Consider the following 19,071-nt stretch of genomic DNA (forward strand, 5'->3'; position numbering starts at 1 on the left):
TTTGTCATTAAAATAAAATATTAATTATTTTTAAATTTATGTTATTTAGTGTTTTTTTAATACAATTTAAATAAATCTATATTTTTAATGATAATAAGTTTTACTTGTGTATGGGAAGGGGGTGTGGGGGCGAAGCCCCTGTGAGTTATTTTACATTGAATTATTATAGCCTCCCCGAAAATTCAACCAAATGTCCGCTTATGGATGTTAGTTATCTACTCGGACAGGATACGGGTTTATTGTCACTTCGAGCTGATTGTGTGGCTTACACAATCATTTTGCAATTTATCTATTCCATAACTATTCGTGCATGCGCTGCGAACGTGCTTACGAAAGTTAACTGCAATGGGTTTTCGGTAAATATACGTTTTGCTGTTGTGATACTAAAAAAAAAAAACATATGTTTACTTAGTACAGTATTCGTACTTCACCTTTGTGTCACGTCTTAATATTTTATATTGCATAGAATTATACGAATTGTACATATCGATGATTTTATATTATACGAACAAATTAAGAAAACACTTTGGTAATGTTTATTAACTTTTTAACTCGCAGACTTAATTCATTGGCAAAGTGAACGGTTTTTTTTATTCTTTAATTTATTTTCGAAAGTTGAAAAAGAAATTTTAAAATATAATCTCTTAATATCACTCGATCGAAAAATACATTATCCTTCGTCCGCAAAATCAATCGATTTGGTGTACAACATCCGGCACTCACAATATCAGATTTTTTTAACATTCTTTTTTGCCAACACCTATATTAATATAACAACGCTTAAGTACAACATCAAAAAACATTACGTCTGTGTTCACGGCCATCGTTCAGCGAATGGAAAATAACCACGTGTAAATTGTCGTTTCATTGGGGTTTTGCGGTCGTGTTGATTATTCTCTTTCCCTTTCTCTCTCTCTTTCTGTATATAAATAAATAAATATATATATATATATATATATATACATATAGTTAACACGGAGGATTGGCAAGAACTCTTTGCTGGTAGGATTCCGTTTGGTGGTTCAAGAAAAACCTCAAAGGGTCATCTGGGTCACGCGGGGCTGTGAAGGGTTTGTTATAACCAGGTGCTCCACAATCACTCGCTTTCGAAAACCCGAAAACAATATACAATGTACGAACCACTCGACACGGATACGAGTCCTAAAAAAATATCGAACTTTGCCATACGCACCCGCCCATTCGAAGTAGGTACGGTATATATCGTGTCAAGTGCACAATGTTGAGCGTCGCATGAAGAACGATATCTTTCAAAAATATTTGCGCTTGCGGTTCTCTCGTAACGTCCGACTCCAAGAGGTCCACCCGAGCTGATTTGGTTTTATTATATTTGGGACGTGTAATGCTGTCGAAACACGATAAGTAAAAAATTCTGTATTTGTAGCCCACCGATATTTACGTATATATCGTATGTATTTATAAATTTACCAAGGCAAAGAAATTTGCTTCTACTATTATTGTTTGTTGTTAACAAAAATTACGAAAATCGTCATTTTAATTCGTCGATATTTCATAAAACATATCGATACAATATTTAAAATTAAAACCCTTTTTTCTGTTACAGAATGAAATGTATGGAATATTATCGTAATAGGAAAGAAAAAAGTAAATATGTGTATTTTTAAACGGTTGAATACATTTTTGCGAATAATATAATAACGTATAACATTCGTCTATTATACGTAGTACGATTGCTGTATGAATCATGTAAATCCAAACGCAAAATGTATTTGAAATATCGAAGTCTCGATCAACGTGATACAGTTAACTCTTGGTGCAATCTAACTTAAATATTATTATTAGGCCATTTTTTAAAAGAGAACTGAAAATACCGATGACGTCATATGGTTTTATTACACACGCGACATGGATACGAATAAATTCTTTTTTTTTTATTATAACAATTTCTTTATGTCATCAAAACAGTATGATTTATATTCATCATATCATACGTATGTTACACGGGAAATACGCATTTTTTTTACGTTCAGAACAGGACGCTTGAATAATCTATGCAAACAAAATATGCACACATACCGCAGCCGGCCGAGCAAAACGGATCACAGTATAAGAGAATATTTTGCGTGCGAATGACAACCCGTTAATATATGTTTGTACCGAACGACACATTTACGTTTATTCGAATACCACGACGTAGTGCATTACGTCTGGAAAAGTACATTTATGTGCGTGTCGTCGCCGAACCCGATGCACCGGTGTATGGTTGTAGTTCAAATGTATGTACTCGAAACGCGTTTTATGCGGTATGCAAAAGGTTTTATATAAGCCATTCACGCGGACGTGACGAGTGCACGACAGCAAATGTATCCGCTGACAAATACAATAAATATAATATCGTTTGAAGTATCTCCGAATCCAAATATTGTTATATTCGTTTGACGGACATCATGTAATCAACTGTTTTGTACGTAAATCGGAGGCATACAGACGCTCGAAGATATCAAACCTTTTCCGTGGTAATTTCCCGCAGAATATTACGTACGTGCATTTTCCGTCGAAGATATTTTTGTCGTTATTTGTTTTGGATCGGAAACGGCTACTGCGCAGAAACAAGATTACTTCAGAACAGGTAGTACGTCTAATCGAAAAATACGAATCGATGCTCATTCGAATGTTGTTCAATACAAAAGATTCGACTGCCGCGTTAGATTTGAAATAAATACCGTAGGCACAGTGCGTGTTTGTCCATCAATATTCATTCCGAAAACAACTGGCCGACAAGAACCATTGGTACCGATCGAGACCACGAAAATAACCTTTTACGCCAGTTTGTCTCTTGAGTTCATTGAACGTCGGTCTAAATTGTGAAAATAGAATCACGAAAAATACACAGTGAAAAAATAATCACGAAATGCAAGTAATGTAGTGCTTTTGGATTAGCTATAGATTAAAAAGTTTAGACATATTTGATCTCAATTCTATAAATGTTGCCATTATTTTTATTAATCAAGGGAATTCCGTAATATTTTCAACATTACAATATGATGTTATTGGTTTTTATACCTCAATAGTTATTAAATAATTATCAAAAGTTTTTATTTACAATACTAAAAAATCGAAATGTAACTAATATAATTTCCGTTATTGTTTCATTAGAGTGTTATAATAAAAATTATCCATGACCGTTTCGAACGAATATAATACACATATTATCATGGGTATTATAAATGGGTCGATTGAAATAGATTCTTATTATTATTTTCTGCTATGAAACCGTTGTACCGATACGAAAACCATTGATTTAATTTTAAATTTCTAAAATATTGGATATAACAAGAGCACAGTAAATATATTCCATAGCACCCTATCGAAAAATAATGTACAACGTTCTTATTCACATAAATTTATTTTGATCGACGGCGTACTTTTGATTGTTAATATTCAAAACCGTCGCAAAAAATCAACCTAGTTGAACTTTTATCATACCGAAGACGGGTGTACAGTTGACGGCAAATTGTTTAATTTTTTTAAAGATCCTTGAAGATTTCCCAATAACGGTACAGGTATCGTTCTTCCAATATGATGATTAATCGCCTTTTATAACTTCATATCAATAATTCATCCATAACAAATCCGTTGACCTCATGACGCTAGAAAAATTTCTACAACCCTTTAATGTAGTGCGTTTGATAACCAAAGAGCCATTACACAGTATTTTTTAAACGATCGGTTTTTTTTCGATTACACAAGATGGTTATTAATAATACGTAGAGTACGTAATAATAATATGAGTAGAGCACGGATTTTAAAGCAATAAAAAAACTAAAGAAAAACACACAAAAAAAAGATTTATAACAGATTTATAAATCTTCCAAATAAGCTTAAAAAAAGCATTAAAAATATGTTTTAAAAAATAAATAAATAAATCATTTTCAGCATTTTGTAAATGACTATGGCATATGGTGTTAAAATGAAAACTAAAATGTAATTCTGAGTAGATAATTTCCAGAGTAAGAGCATATTTTTGTGTTTATTGTCGTTTTAAGATAAATTAATCTACTTTAAATCATACGGTATATGACCAACTGAACACACGGGGAAAGGTTGTCAAAAAAATGTTTGAACACAATTTGGAACACATCATATTATATAAAAATAAATAAATAAAAAACATTTCAAATATTTTTATTTAAAACACGTTTTGAAAAAAAATTTACTTAAAAGCAGAAATACGTACCCAAAATACCCCCCCCCCCAAAAAAAAAAAGCATTTATATACAAAAAATGCAAAAAGAGTGAAAAAAAAAGCAAAATAAAATGTCGTGCATTTTATTCTAAGTAGTATGAATCGAATTTGTTGCTGACATAGCTTCGTTTTAGAGTAATAGTAGAAAATACCAAATGCCTTCAATATCCGTGCTCTACTAAAATACTATTAAAATAATATACATTGAATATATTTTATAATTTAAAATAATCACATGTCGATAATAGTTATTTATAATAATTAAATAATTAAATAATTTAATAATTTATATTAATTTATAAATTGAAATATTTTTTTTTTATTTGTAACTGTGTCCACGATTTTGACCCAAAAGTATTGCTCCAATCGTTACAAGATATTTCTGATAAATAATTACATTTAGTTGAACATTTGAAGATCGCAATTTAAGATGTATTTTTTTTTGTAAAAGTTAGAACATTATTTCTATTACAACGAGTATCTTTAGAAAAACTCATATAAACTGATACACTCGATCTCTTTCACTCAGGATCATTTTTTCAAGAGTGATAGGACATTGGTTTCAAGTCTAAAATACCAGCACAATAATTCTATTCACCTATACTATCACTCGAACGGGATAATTCAACATTTTTTTCAAGCCGATAATCTCTAACAAATAAATACATGTGATAAGAATAATTCGCTATTGTTGTTTTCGTCGTTAAAATATTTAGCGATTGTAATTTTCTCGCGATTTTGATTTTTGCGATTAATTGTTTGTAATTTTCCCATGAGTTAAAGCACTTGTCAACGAAATCCCGTTTTTTTCGAAATTTAATTACTTAATACGCTACAACCGTCGTGGTGAATGTCTGTTATATGTTCACCCATTATGTTATTATAAATACCACGTACCGTAAACTTGTAACTTCGCCGAATGCGATACTTGACCTGCCCGATTGGAAACAATACACTCGTACAGACCACCGTCTTCCACTTGCACTTTGGTGATGTTGAAATGACTGACTACATCTCCGATCTCCGTCACATACTGACCAATCGACATCCGCCTGTCGAGTAAATATATTGCAATTGAATAACCATAGGTAAATATTTTAATATTATAAACGATGGCATGTGAAATTTTTTTCATACGAAATAAGACCGTAAAGCAATTACTTTCAGATCTGAAAATAATCTTGTTCAAATTTCATTTTTGCGAATGCACAAGGTCAATTGAAAAATAAAAATAAAATTTTACTTTAAATATTATGGTCTGATGTTTCAACTTTTTATGTAACATACACACCGAATATGCAAGTATAATACGATTTCGGATTGGATTTCACAGTCGTTTAGGTATTTCAATTTGCTTGTAAATAACTTAACGTTTTTTTAATACGGATTTTTCTAATTTTTAACGTTTAAGAGAGTCAAAATTATCCGTCGAACGCACAAAGAGAAAAATGTTAATTTAGTTAAAAAAAAAAAAAAAAAAAACATTTGACCAGATGTTATAATATATGACTCGGTTAACATTGGCATTGCGACGTTTGAGTTTAATCTTAATGCTTACATAAAGCGCGTTAACAAGAACAAGAGCATTCTTTTTAACGAACTCGCTTGGACGTTCAATTGAATACCATACATTATTGTACAGGGTGCATGAACGTAAACAAAAACATAAACGAGGCATCGTGAAATTGTATTCTTTTTTTTTTTTTTAAATTTTTTTTCTTAACGCGAGTTGCGGAATATTACACGATCAATCACTCGGTGCGTCACGGCCCACGGAAACGTATGTCGATTGATAGAAGTAGACGATATTTATCATGTCCGTTCGACAGACAAAGAGAATTGGGGGGGAGGAGGCGTACTTACATCTGTGAGAGAGGCACATCGTTACCGTCAAACTTCCAGGTGATGTGTGGTGTCGGTGTGCCGAACGCGATGCACTTTAGCGAGACGTCAGGTCCCGGCTTCAACAAATGGCCGATAAACTTGTACTTGAAGGTGGGCTTGGATGCTGTAAAACAAAAAAAACGTTTAATAATAAAAAATATCGTGCCCGGTCTGTTACGCGCGAATCGGAAATGAACGCACCGTGGACGATGAACGATCGCGGATAATAGATTTGGCGTCGAAATAACAACATAAACCATCATGCGTTGGTAGAAAAACTACACTTATCTTCTGCAGCTAGTTTGCTTATCGTCCACGAGAGAGTAAAAATATTCGTCTATAATCTCTACAAGTGTTGACAATGACTGGTTTTTACGACTTTTGCCGATTCTATAGGAATGATTACGACGTGCGTGATACCCGGGTAGAGTCTACCCGATCGCGATCATTCATAAAATAATTTTTTTTTTTTTTTTTTTTGCGATTAGATAAGAAATACCGAATATAAAATCGATTTTCAACATGATGCTAGAAATTCACCAATATGTTTCCATGTTTTTTAAACGAATTGAAAACAAACCTTAGCCTCAGAGCACAACAAGTCCATTAAAAATATTATTTATACTACGGTTCGGTATAAAAGACATAAAATAATAAATTGTAGAATAACACGAAAGCGCCATCAGATGAAAATATCTGAAGAATTCCGATACAGAATAAATGTGACATTTTTTAATAGTTCTTCATCGTATTATTCACTGTAGAATGTAATTGATATTAATAAATTAATAGAAACGTACCTTGCTGTTTTTAATTTCTAAATAGTATAATTTTTCTAGTTAATATTAAGTCATGATGAATACACAAGTTCGAGTGGCATGTTATACATAATTCGATACTTATACAATTCCACTTTACTCTTCATCAAACTGTCAAAAGAAATTTCTCAAAAGTCTAAGCGCTCAAGTATTTTATTTTGTTTGATAAAGATTTACGGGTCATTATATAGAATTGTCTTGAAATCCTTTTATTTAGTTTGAGTCTTGTCGTCAACGTGAAACGGTTCGGAAACGGAGAAATAAACGGACCGATTTTGACTGAACTGTTCGGGCTAACCGAAAATCCTACAAAGCAATTCTTAATTTATTTATTTATTATTTTTTTTTTAATTTCAGAAATTTTGTCTCACAGCTGTTTTCTATTCTTTAGTGATATTTGGCGGACTTATGCGTTTTTATAAAATTGAGTTTTGAAACAACCTATAGTCTCGGGTATTTGGAATTGTAATTTATATAAATAATAAACCAGTTGTATTAAATTATTACCACTGAAGTTCGTTTGAATAACAAGAAAAATATCCATTGAATATCAAACGTTCAATTCGTTTGCAACCAATTAACGCAGCAACTCTATATAAATTATCAGGGTTTTAACAGTATATGCTCACAATATGTTTCCAAGAAATCAATTACTAATGAGAGACAAATTAATTGTTACACATTATTTTCGTGCCATTCGAGTCGATAAATTTAATTTCACTCACCCTACTGTTTAGGCTGTTGAGAGTATTTAATCGGTGATAAATGACAGAGATGGTTATGTTAATTTCAAATTAGTTAACTAGAGAGTTTTCAAGGCACAAAAAACACTTTCTACGTGGTTTGAGTGGATTGCTCAATGAATATTATTTGTAACTCACATGTTGAAATAATTGCGATGCTTTCTTTTTAAAATCACAGTTAACAAAATAGGAACTTAAATTTCATTTATTTAAGCACTTTTTCTGATTATTTTATTTACCAATACAATGCTTAGAAATATATAAAAATGTATCAAACTCAACGTTTACGCCAGTTGTTAGTGATAATGCCAAATTTTAACCGATTTAAAAAAATTACCAATCTTATGATTTTTATTATATTATTAGATAAAACATGGACTATGGCACTCAAATATCAAATTTTCATTCTACAAACTATTATTATCTGTTCTTTTCAAAATACACAATAAACTCTTGCCAAACTAAGTTTATAGCAATTTTTTTTATTTTTAGATTTTTCATGAATATTGAAAAACTACTATTATAAAATCAAAAAGCAAAGGAAAGAAAGGATTTCTCTTGTCAATTCACTCAGCATCTATATAACGTCTTTGTGTTGTAGAATAATTGAAAAATGACATCATAATCACATATTTCAGGAAAAATTGTGAAGATGTAAGTATAAAATTTTCTTTTCTAATACATATATCAATCATAATGGAACAAACAGTTTATTAGACGGCTACTCTAAAAATCTTTTACACAAACTTTTACTTATTTAATCATATTCTGTTAATGTTAATGTTTCTTATGTTACAATCTACAAAAATAAATATATTCATTATTGTTTTTCCCTAGACATTTAAAAATAGCAAACCATATCATGGATCACGTAGATTATTCTGCATATCACGTATTATTTTTATGAAAAATTATTATTAAGCTTTAAATTCAGTTGTAAATTAATCTACAATTATAATTATAAAATAATTAAGTGTTAATAGTGTAGAATAACACTTAAAACTTAACTATTTTATTATTAATATTTAATAATTTAATTTTTGACCCGATGTTTTGTTCTGTCATATTTTTGTTATAATAATAATAATAATAATAATAATTATTATTATTATTATATAAATATCGTGTTTTTATTATAATTTTTTTTTTTTATTATATTTTTAAAGTTTTGTCAAAATTGTAATATAATAATCCACTGCATACCCAAAGTATCACTCACATATGTTGTTGTTCACAAAAAGGTTTTCATCAGCTTATAATATTTTAAAAGTTTATAAATATAGTTTTAAACTATCTGAAGGACAACAGTGAAAAATACATTCCTCGATACGGTTCGAATCCAAAAGTATGATTTATCTTTTTTTCGATCGAAAAATGAATATTTGTCTGCAGGATAACTATTATTTTTAGATTCCTTACTGTTTGGTAATAAAATATTTCAAACTACTGTTTCCTGAGTTGTAAATTACAATTTGTATTACATTACTATTGTCAAGTATATTTTTGATATCGGATTATTTACTATTTTTACTTTTAAAACGAAAATTGAGTATGTATTGTAATGTCTTCAACATAGTTATGTACCACGTTTGCCTGTATGCAACGCCGTGTTCAGTATCATGAATTATTCGATATAATATTACATGATAATAATGTAACACATTTGGTATCTAATAAAATATAACTAACAAATAACAATTTATATACATAAATATAACATATATCATATATAGCTTATATTTATTGGTTTGGCTCAGAAATTGTAGGAGCTAAAATTGGTGAAAAATGCACGAAATAATTGCAAAACATGCATTAAGAATGTTAAATACGCGAAAAAAAAAATATTCTGAAAAAAAAAATTCACCCGATGTAGTTAATAAATTAATAATATACTCAAAAACTATTCAGAACTAAAAAAAAATATATAGAACTAGTTGGAATTTTGACATATTGACTATTGAACTTAATATATAATTAAAACCATTTGTTCACTATTTTTAACGTTGAATATAAAAACAATAAAAAAATTTTAATACCTGTTGTTATTAAATTGAACCACCAATACTTTCTTAAGATGTTAAATTACAAATGAATTATTAACAATATAATGGATTGTTGTATGTGGCCATACGATTACTTTTTATAATCGGGTCAATGTAATTTTAACAATGCATTCGTGTAAATGTCGTCCGCATGAATACGTACCCCGTGACACCGGATCCCTCTTAATTAACTTATAGTTGGTATAATCTAAAGCGAATACTACTTTGTTACAAATACTAACGAACGATTTACGAATTGAATTGACTTGCCCGTATTCTACTGGAGTTCAGAATGTGACCTTCGTCCATCAACGGACGTATTTATTGTGATATTTGGAATGGAATATTCTACGGATATACTGAATGATAAATTTCTTTTTTTTGTAATTTAATTTTGTAAAATGTATTCAAATAAAAGAAAATTTGTACTTTTTCTTAATTTTCAACGAAAAACAATCAAAAAACAAACACTTTTGCTATAAAACAATACTTCTTTTAGATCTACTCGTTTTGTACAACCATATGGCTTACACATTTGTATATTCTTTTTATTCTAAATAAATATAAGAATATAACAAGAAGGAACATGATAAAATGGGTTCTGTTTAACCTAAATCAAGAAAACAAGACGAATTTAAAACCGAAAGTTACTGCTTAAAATGCAGCATGAATTTGATGGATACCGTAAAACTATATATAACAACACATGTAAATATTGACGCAATATATATTCGATAATATCGGTTTACTATTGATTATAATTCGTTCTATGTACATTTTATACTAAGAAATATTATTATTTTATTATTATTAAAATAAAAAAATCACTTCGATGATGAGTTATACAATACATATATTATGACTGCATAAATTATAAATTATCATTGATCTAACAAACATTTATTATAGTTTATCGTGGCTTACGAGTGGAATTAATCTTATCGGAGATTTTCTATATAGATCGCTGTAAAAACATTTTGAGAAATATTGTTGAGAGCGAGTTCAGATTTTTTGATTTTTGTCACAAGTTACAGGGGATATAAAAACCGTAAAACCTCGGTGTATCGATTCTGCTCCAAACCTCACTTAGTGCGAGACAAAAGAAGACGGATTCAGATACCGCACCCCTGATCCAACGTAGTGCAGAAACTAACCTTTTTTCACTTAATGCTCCTTTTATATTTCAAAAAATGTCTCACCGCTACCCAGTGCATTATTTTTATGTTTTAAATTAATAGATAATTTTTATAACGAGCAATTTAGTTAAGAAAAATAATAATAATATCGACAAGTAACTTTGATTATTTTCAAAGCGGAGGGTAAAGAGTTATTTGATCCACAAACATAATAATGTAAATGCCAGAAAAAATACCAGCTACACCATTTATAATCTCCTTAAGTTATACACCCTTGAGAAAATTAAAAAATTTTCCGAGGAGTGGCAGTGTTCAGGGTGGAAATTATTTAAAAAAAAGTGCGAATTCCTATATTATCCCTATGTTATTCTTGTAGAATGGTGAGCTGCCGCACCTATATTATCCGTGCGATAGATGGGTCTTTAAATATATATATATATATAAATGTAAAAATTATATTATTTTATCATCACTATTTATCATTACGTATCAAGAATAAAAAAAAAAAAAAAAAATAATAATAATAAATAAAAACGTTTTAAGTGAGCTAATCCTGATGTAAGATTTCATGTACAGCGAATGTTAACCGTAATTCGAAGAATATAAAAGCGTCCAATTTGGTTGACAGTATTTTTATTTATTTTTTATTTTTGTAAAAACATATTTATATTACTAATTTTTTTATTTCCTCGATGTATAAAACGGTCATCTTCTTTCAATCCTCAATCCCTAACCGCATTAAAACACGTGCTAAAAGGTCTACAGTGCTTATCGCCCAGTTAAGAACACGCAACCGCGATAATCGTGGTTAGAACGATATACGCTGTACGGGAATACTATCGGACTGATTATTAAATTTGGCATTATTTAACCGCCTATGTTACCAGAATGCAAACATTGCAGTGAATTCGGATTTGGTTAATACTGCAGATCACTGGTGTTCTATTTTTTTACGCAATTTGTTTATAATCATATTTCGGCTTGATAAAATATACATTTATTTACATTTTTGCTTGTTCGAATATCCGATGTCCAAGTCAACACTGCTTATCCGGGTCCATTAACTATCATAGTACTATTCTATTAGAGTTGGATGGTTTTGAAATTTACCATCAATTTATGCTAATTCTGAAAACTTACCTGAAAATTAATTATATTTTTGTTTCATTAAATGTATAATAGTGAAAATATTTGTGAGTACGGTTTATTTATCTTGCAAATTAAAAAGAAAAAATTAATTATATCTTCTTCGACGATTTTTATAAGTATAAGACATTGATAATCACATTTATAATTTTGATTATTTTAAGTTAATGGTTTATTAATTATAAAATTGGATTATGGTTAGTTTTGATCAGGAAAAAATTTGTATTTACTTTGATGAACAATACAAACATTATTTGTATAAATGTTTAATATATTATAATAACATTTTCTTGTTCTAATGATAAAATTACTAAAAAATAATAATAAAATAAATAAAATATTAATTTTTAAATGTTTTTCAATAAAAGTTCATTTGTTATACGTACTTATTTTTTTCAAATTAATTTTAAATTATTTTATGTTCACTTAAAAATTTGAAGAAATTCTCTTTTTTTTTTCTCTACAAAAGTGGATGGAGAACTATGATCTATTTTTATTTGAACCGTCTGGGTAGATTCATTAAATCATATGCATAATTTATTGCATAAAATATTAATTAATTAAGGATTAGAATAAATTAAGAATCTTTTTATGTCCAAAGACTAAATTACCAACTCGATGTTACTTTACAATGTAATAATTTCAACTGATAATATTGCATATCATTCGATTAAATGGTTAAGCGAAATATTTTTTTTAATACATTTTAACATTTGTATTTTTTATAAATATTTTGAATCATGACATGTTTGATTCAATAATTTTTTTAATTTTATCTTTTATTAAATAATTCGTATTTCATAGTTCATAATCTAATGTTTAAACATTGCAGAATTTGAACATCTAAAATATATGTAAAAAAAAATGTAAAGCTTTACGTACTTGACTGAGCAATGGCAATGTCGGATGCTTAAGATCGTGTAATTTAGATTACTTTTGTTCGTACAAATTAGTAAATTGAATTTTTAGTTTTTGGTTCAAGTAAATTTCGTTGAAAATTTGACGAAAGTGTCTCATGTACTATTGTTGTGTTACTATGTATAAATACTTTAAGCTGTTTTCCGATTAATCACACTACCTCAATATATTGCGATACAGCATAGAAAAGACAGCAATCATAGCTCTCCTATAACAAAACTGCGTCGTTTAAATTTAACGGATAAGGTAAGTTCTCCAAACATACAAACAATCGTTTGAATATACGCTTATGTATCGTCTTTACATATAATCAGTATATAATTAAATAAACGCCAAATCGAATAATAAAATAACAGCAGTTAGCTTGTATAATTGTAAGCAAAATGTAATGTTTTTTTTTTAATTTGCTCTACATATTTAAAATACAATTTTAAATTATTTTAATTTATTTTTAAATACATGTAAAATTCATTAAACAGCTTACATATTGTTCGCAATTTATAGTGAATATGTATAATGACGGGGAAAAAAAATGGACACAAATACAAAGCTGAATAATTTTATAACGCCGAACTTTACCGGATATGAAAACCATATTTTATGATATTACATGACATGTCTTCAATGTGAAAACTGAATACTTGATTATTATTAATTTATTTTATTTATGTATTTTTCACCACTTATGACGAAATAAATACGAATTTCCATTGACACGACCGAATAGTATTTGAAAATGAATAACGGTATCACCAATTATACGTGTATAATTTATTATATTTTATAGCTGGATAAATGGTGATTGTGTAGAGTTAAATATATTGAAATGGTAATTGAAAATTGATTCGTGAAAATAACCTGCGGCAGTTATATGGAAAAAAAATACCGTAATAAACATTTAAAACGGACTAAATGTAAAAATGTATTTAAAATTATGGATGCAATTCACTATAGTTATTACAATATTGTGAACGTAAATCAAGAAACAATTTCGAATATCTTTGATGATTCGTAAAAGACATTGTGATGGCAAAAAAAAAAAAATTGATAACCCTCCTTCTTCAGAGAGAAAAGAAAGAAATTTTTACAACGTTCTAATTGGAGTCGGTCTACAATCCGTTGCTTTTGTTCTTTCGATTACCGATACAACTGTTGATTGATTGTAGGGTTACCAGAGAGACAACCTTAATGTTGTTAATTACCTTACAGTTCGAAGCCTGTGATTTTTTGTTTTTCGTCGATATTTTCTGTATCCATAAACTACTGTGAATCGATCTAGGACAAATAGACGTAGCCGTTTGGACGTGGGAACAAATGGACGTCAAAAAAAATATATATATATAAATCAGTGAATAAAATAAATAAGTTATTTATATGTATTATAATATGTAAATTTTAATGTCAAAAATATTGATTCAAAAAAACTTCACCATCGCGATTTGAATTAATTAATTACATCATACATTTACACTTGAATGCAATTTGTATACGACTAACACGGTATGTGTATTGTCGTGTCTCGTGTATCACTGTGTTTCGATAAAGTGTGATAACTATTACAAGTTGTAAAAACCAATAAGTTATATATGTTGATATAAACGGTACCTATTGCCAAAACGATAAAATTCGATAAGGTTTGATATTATGATACGATACCATTATTTATATTATGAACATAAAATATCAATGGTTTTATAACTTATATATATATATATATTTTTTTTTTTACGTCCGTTTGTCCCCACGTCCAAACAGCCACGTCCATTTGTCCCTATTCGATTGTGAATTGCGTCAATATGCACATGCTTCGTGTACACACACACGCACACATAAACGTTTATACATTTACAACACGGGTAATAATAAGCTTGGAACAAAATGAAAACTATTTAATGACGTATATGACGTCATAATTGTATGTTGTTATTTTTTTTGTTTTATCAAACAGTAATATGTTAGCGAATACGCACGAGTGTATACGTAAGGAAATTAAGGCACTTTATGTTTTATGCCAATTTAGTTAGGAACGAAGAGTTCCCCGAGTTACTTTTTTCCAGGATTACAATCAGTATTTAATCTCACGTTATTAATGTAATTGTATGAAAGCACGAGGCAGTACAAAAATTGGCGATTTGATTTAATGGTTGAAATTGTTGTCTGTGTTTTGTTTTTGATTTTTATACTTTGATATAATATAATTTTGAAATATATATTACCGATACTTCAAATCTAAATCTATATAGAGGAGTTATAGTTGTTTATGGGAGACGTCATATTCAGCTAAAAATAGTGAATTGGGCTCAAACGTGGCAGAAGTAAAGTATTTTTCGTTCTTACGTGGAAACGGATTAAATAACGGGGAAAAGTTGAATCGTATTCTTTTTCGATACAGTTATGATTAGAGATCGGATTTATATTCTCTTAAAATCCTTAAAATATGATATTCTTATGTCGTTTAAAAAAGGCAATATATTCTCTAAATATTCTTTAAAAATACTAAATATACTCATATGATTACTCAGTTGAAATTTATCATTTATTAAATGTTATTACTAATTTGATTTACAATAACATTTTGAAAATAAAAATTGGTTTTAACGCCAATCTTAACTGTACGTAGATTACCTATAATATTTAGTGATTAATTTTTATAAAAATAACTCATATCAAAATGCCGACGAACGTGGAGACAAATTGATAATATAATGATAAATTATTTTCATAGAAAAATTTTTACAAAATGAAACTTTTAAAAATATGAAAATGTTTATAAAATATACTTAAATATTCTTTAACGTATTTAATACTTCGTAATCCCTAAAATATGCTTTTTTATGCAAAATACATTTATTTTCTGTGAATTCTGTATTTCATGAATCGTAAAAATACCTCATTCCTGTTTAACTGCATACAATAGAAACAAATATGTAAAATCAAAAAAAATTCGACCTTTAGTAATGATGAATGGTTACATATATATTTTCGTTAAGATTTGAATAATATTCTTATAATATAGTTATACAGCTATCGTTAATATTGTTATAAACTTATATTTATCAATAATACGAATATTAATTACGATCCTCGAGCAAAAATAATGATCGAACGAAGTTTGCAATTGTTTGAAAATTGACACATTATTCACTCGCAAGTTCATTCGATTATAATACTAAGAGTAAAATCGAATGGAATTACTGAATTCCGTTTCCATTTATTGAATTTTTCAAGAAAAATCGTTGGTACTACAAATCATTTCGACCTACTTTGTTTTTTATTTCAAGTATGAATAATAGCGTTGATAAATCACTACGCGATGAATGATTTTCGATTTCGGTTCGAGTTTAGTATAATTCATTATTATCGTGTACCTAATCTTTGTCAGTACTCGGTAACGTATTTTAAATTGATACAATCGCATTCCTACTGTTCAACTCGAAAACGATGCTATTTCATTGTTATAACTACGAACACTGTAACTGTCAAATGGTACGAAAATACAATCGAAATAACGCTACGAACAACCATTTGGGTATTTTTTAGTTAATTATCCGTTTCAAAAGAGTCCAGGAACGAACTCTTTTGAAATTTTGAGCAGCCGGTTTTCTTTTTAAATTTAAAAGCGTAAAAAATTCGATTGTTTTAGTTATTCAGAAAAATTCGGGGATACTTAAAGCATGGATTTTGATATTTCAATCACCAATTCGATCTTGTGTACAATGCAATGATAATATAATAAAAATTATGCGATTCGTTGCATATAATTTAAAATCTTATGCGATTATCATAATGAATATACTTGACTATAATTAGTATTATATACACAGAGACAGCTTATTAATAAGTTATAGCATTTAGTTGTTACCGAGGTCGTCGGATTGATAAAGTTTAGTGATATATTAACAATAAATAAAAAAACTATAACGCAATAACCTAATATTTGTATCTATACGTGTTTTTTTTTCGATTTTAAATTTATTTTTTCTTATCGAGAAAATTTTTTTAATATTTTTTTTTTATTAAAAACTAGTTATAAAATAACAATTCATTACTGGATGTGGCCAAAATTATTTCCGTTCTTGGATAACTATACACTTTTAACACCAAAACTATATAATTTTTTCTACATAAAATAATATTTAAAATATTTTAATATGGTTATATAGTACAGTTACATTTTAAGTTTTTAGAGAATAATATCAATCTAAATACTATGCAAAAATGTTGACGGCTTAAGCTAACCCTACGGGTTTTGCTTTAAGTTGACACATCAAAAATGTTGTTTTTAACAGAATGGCACTATAGTTTCTTTTTTTTTTTTTTTTTTTTTTTAATTAGAAGCCAGGAATTAATTAATTTAATGTCGTTGCACACCACCTTAAAATAAGCCGAACCAATCGATTCTTCACCTAAAATTTACTCTGGATGCATGCAGTCCGAGTTGATGTTATTCAAAAACCTATTTTGCACTCATCTACCCGAAAACGTTTCTGAACACACAGTAATAATGTCGTATCACTTGAAATAGTACGACACCTGTACCATTGTTCTACGTATATATTAATCCTTACCATTTAGACATTTCCACGTCGACGACGAACATTTACCGATAAAATCAGTACACGATTGCGAATTTTCGACAGAACGCATCGATATGGTTCTAGTATACATAATACAAATTACACGTTTAGGATTAAACGTCCAACTAACTTCGGCTACGGACCCAAAAGTCTTGAGTTCAACGGATATTGTTTAGAACATAATCTCATCGTGTAATGACGACTGATTGGTTATCGTTTCAGACACTGTTCCGCGTATGATTGAATCCGCAAAATGTGTACTTTGGCTCGCGCACGTTATTATAATTTATTGAAAACACCCCATTCGATGACAACTCGGTTATGTTATATATTTATACGCAGAGGAATCAAACTAACGTGCCTAATTTACGTATACATGCGGACCATTGTTGTAATCGACAATGAGATTATTTCGACGGCAAGGTCTGTTTCGAAACAGTATAAATTTATATTCTCATATCAGATATATTTATGTTTGTTTAGTGCATGTATTGTATATGTATAGCGTGTATCTGTATTGAACGTGCGTCGCAGTCCATTTTACATCAGCTACATGTTCACAATATTATAAGCCGTTCGAATGCGAACGGAAACAATAACGCCCTGTGCGGACCTCCGAGGAACCGAAAAGCTGTAAACGATCAAGTCAGAATATACGGTTCGATTTCAAAAGATAACGTGTGCGCATAAATTATTCGAAAAAAGCTTTATTCTACGATTATTTACGTTGTGTTGTTCGTGCATAAATTCATGAAGGTTTCTGTAAAACTATCTGATTGAATAAACAATTCCAAGAAAAATTTAAAGTGATAATATATGCGTGTTAAATAAAAAAAAACCAAAAAAATTTAAAAATTACTATTCTGACCACACACGTTCCTGTTGATAATTGTCTGAGTCATTGCGTATTAACATTGATGCAGATTGATGCTATGTGAACGAAATTAATCCTCACTGTAAAAATATTCAACATCGCTGCAAAATTGAGCATTTTCGCATATTTATTATAGAATATTAAGTATTTTACTTTCATATTGAATAATATACTAATGATTCAGATAGTAATTTGTAATTAATTATAAACCATATAATAATAATTCTTACAGTTTTGAAATTTTTAATATTCATTCATAGAAACATGTCGGATTAATTTATGATTTTAGTTCCGTCCCATATCCGGTCGTATGATGACAGATTGAAAAAATATATTTAAAGTTTTTATGTTTGTTTCAGTTGAACCATTTATTTGGGGTGCATAAAGTCCACCAATGCAACCCTTGTCGTTTAACGTCGCGAAATATAAAGAGAAAAAAATTATAGTTAATGAGACACATGTAAATTGGTTTTTTTATTATCCATTTATGCATTAAATTTCACCATAAATTTGCATAGGTAAAATTATAATATATGCAGTACGAAAACTTTTTTTCCAACACAAATCAAATGCCAAAAACACTGAATTTAATATTTTTTAACAATTAAAATATGACCTTAAATCGGAAATGTTCAGGTTTACATAAATAATATTTGTTTTTGATAATGATAAATTCCTTGTTTAGCGACATAACGTATTGCAGTGAAT

The 19,071-nt window shown here is 28.9% G+C and overlaps 1 protein-coding gene across 4 annotated transcripts in view; it reads right to left on the minus strand.

Annotated features, from left to right (window-relative positions):
* Window positions 1-19,071, minus strand: part of LOC112688762 (Down syndrome cell adhesion molecule-like protein Dscam2) — a 366,044-nt gene that overhangs the window by 45,792 nt on the left and 301,181 nt on the right. For all 4 annotated transcript variants that reach the window (XM_025562113.1, XM_025562115.1, XM_025562116.1 and 1 more), the window contains 2 exons: window positions 6,089-6,233; window positions 5,123-5,277 (listed from right to left, as the gene is read on the minus strand). In XM_025562113.1, coding sequence (XP_025417898.1) covers window positions 5,123-5,277; window positions 6,089-6,233 — 300 coding nt within the window. The remainder of the gene's footprint in view (window positions 1-5,122; window positions 5,278-6,088; window positions 6,234-19,071) is intronic.

The sequence above is a fragment of the Sipha flava genome, unplaced genomic scaffold (genome assembly GCF_003268045.1).
Source record: "Sipha flava isolate LNK unplaced genomic scaffold, YSA_version1 3_pilon_pilon, whole genome shotgun sequence".
NCBI lineage: Eukaryota > Metazoa > Arthropoda > Insecta > Hemiptera > Aphididae > Sipha > Sipha flava.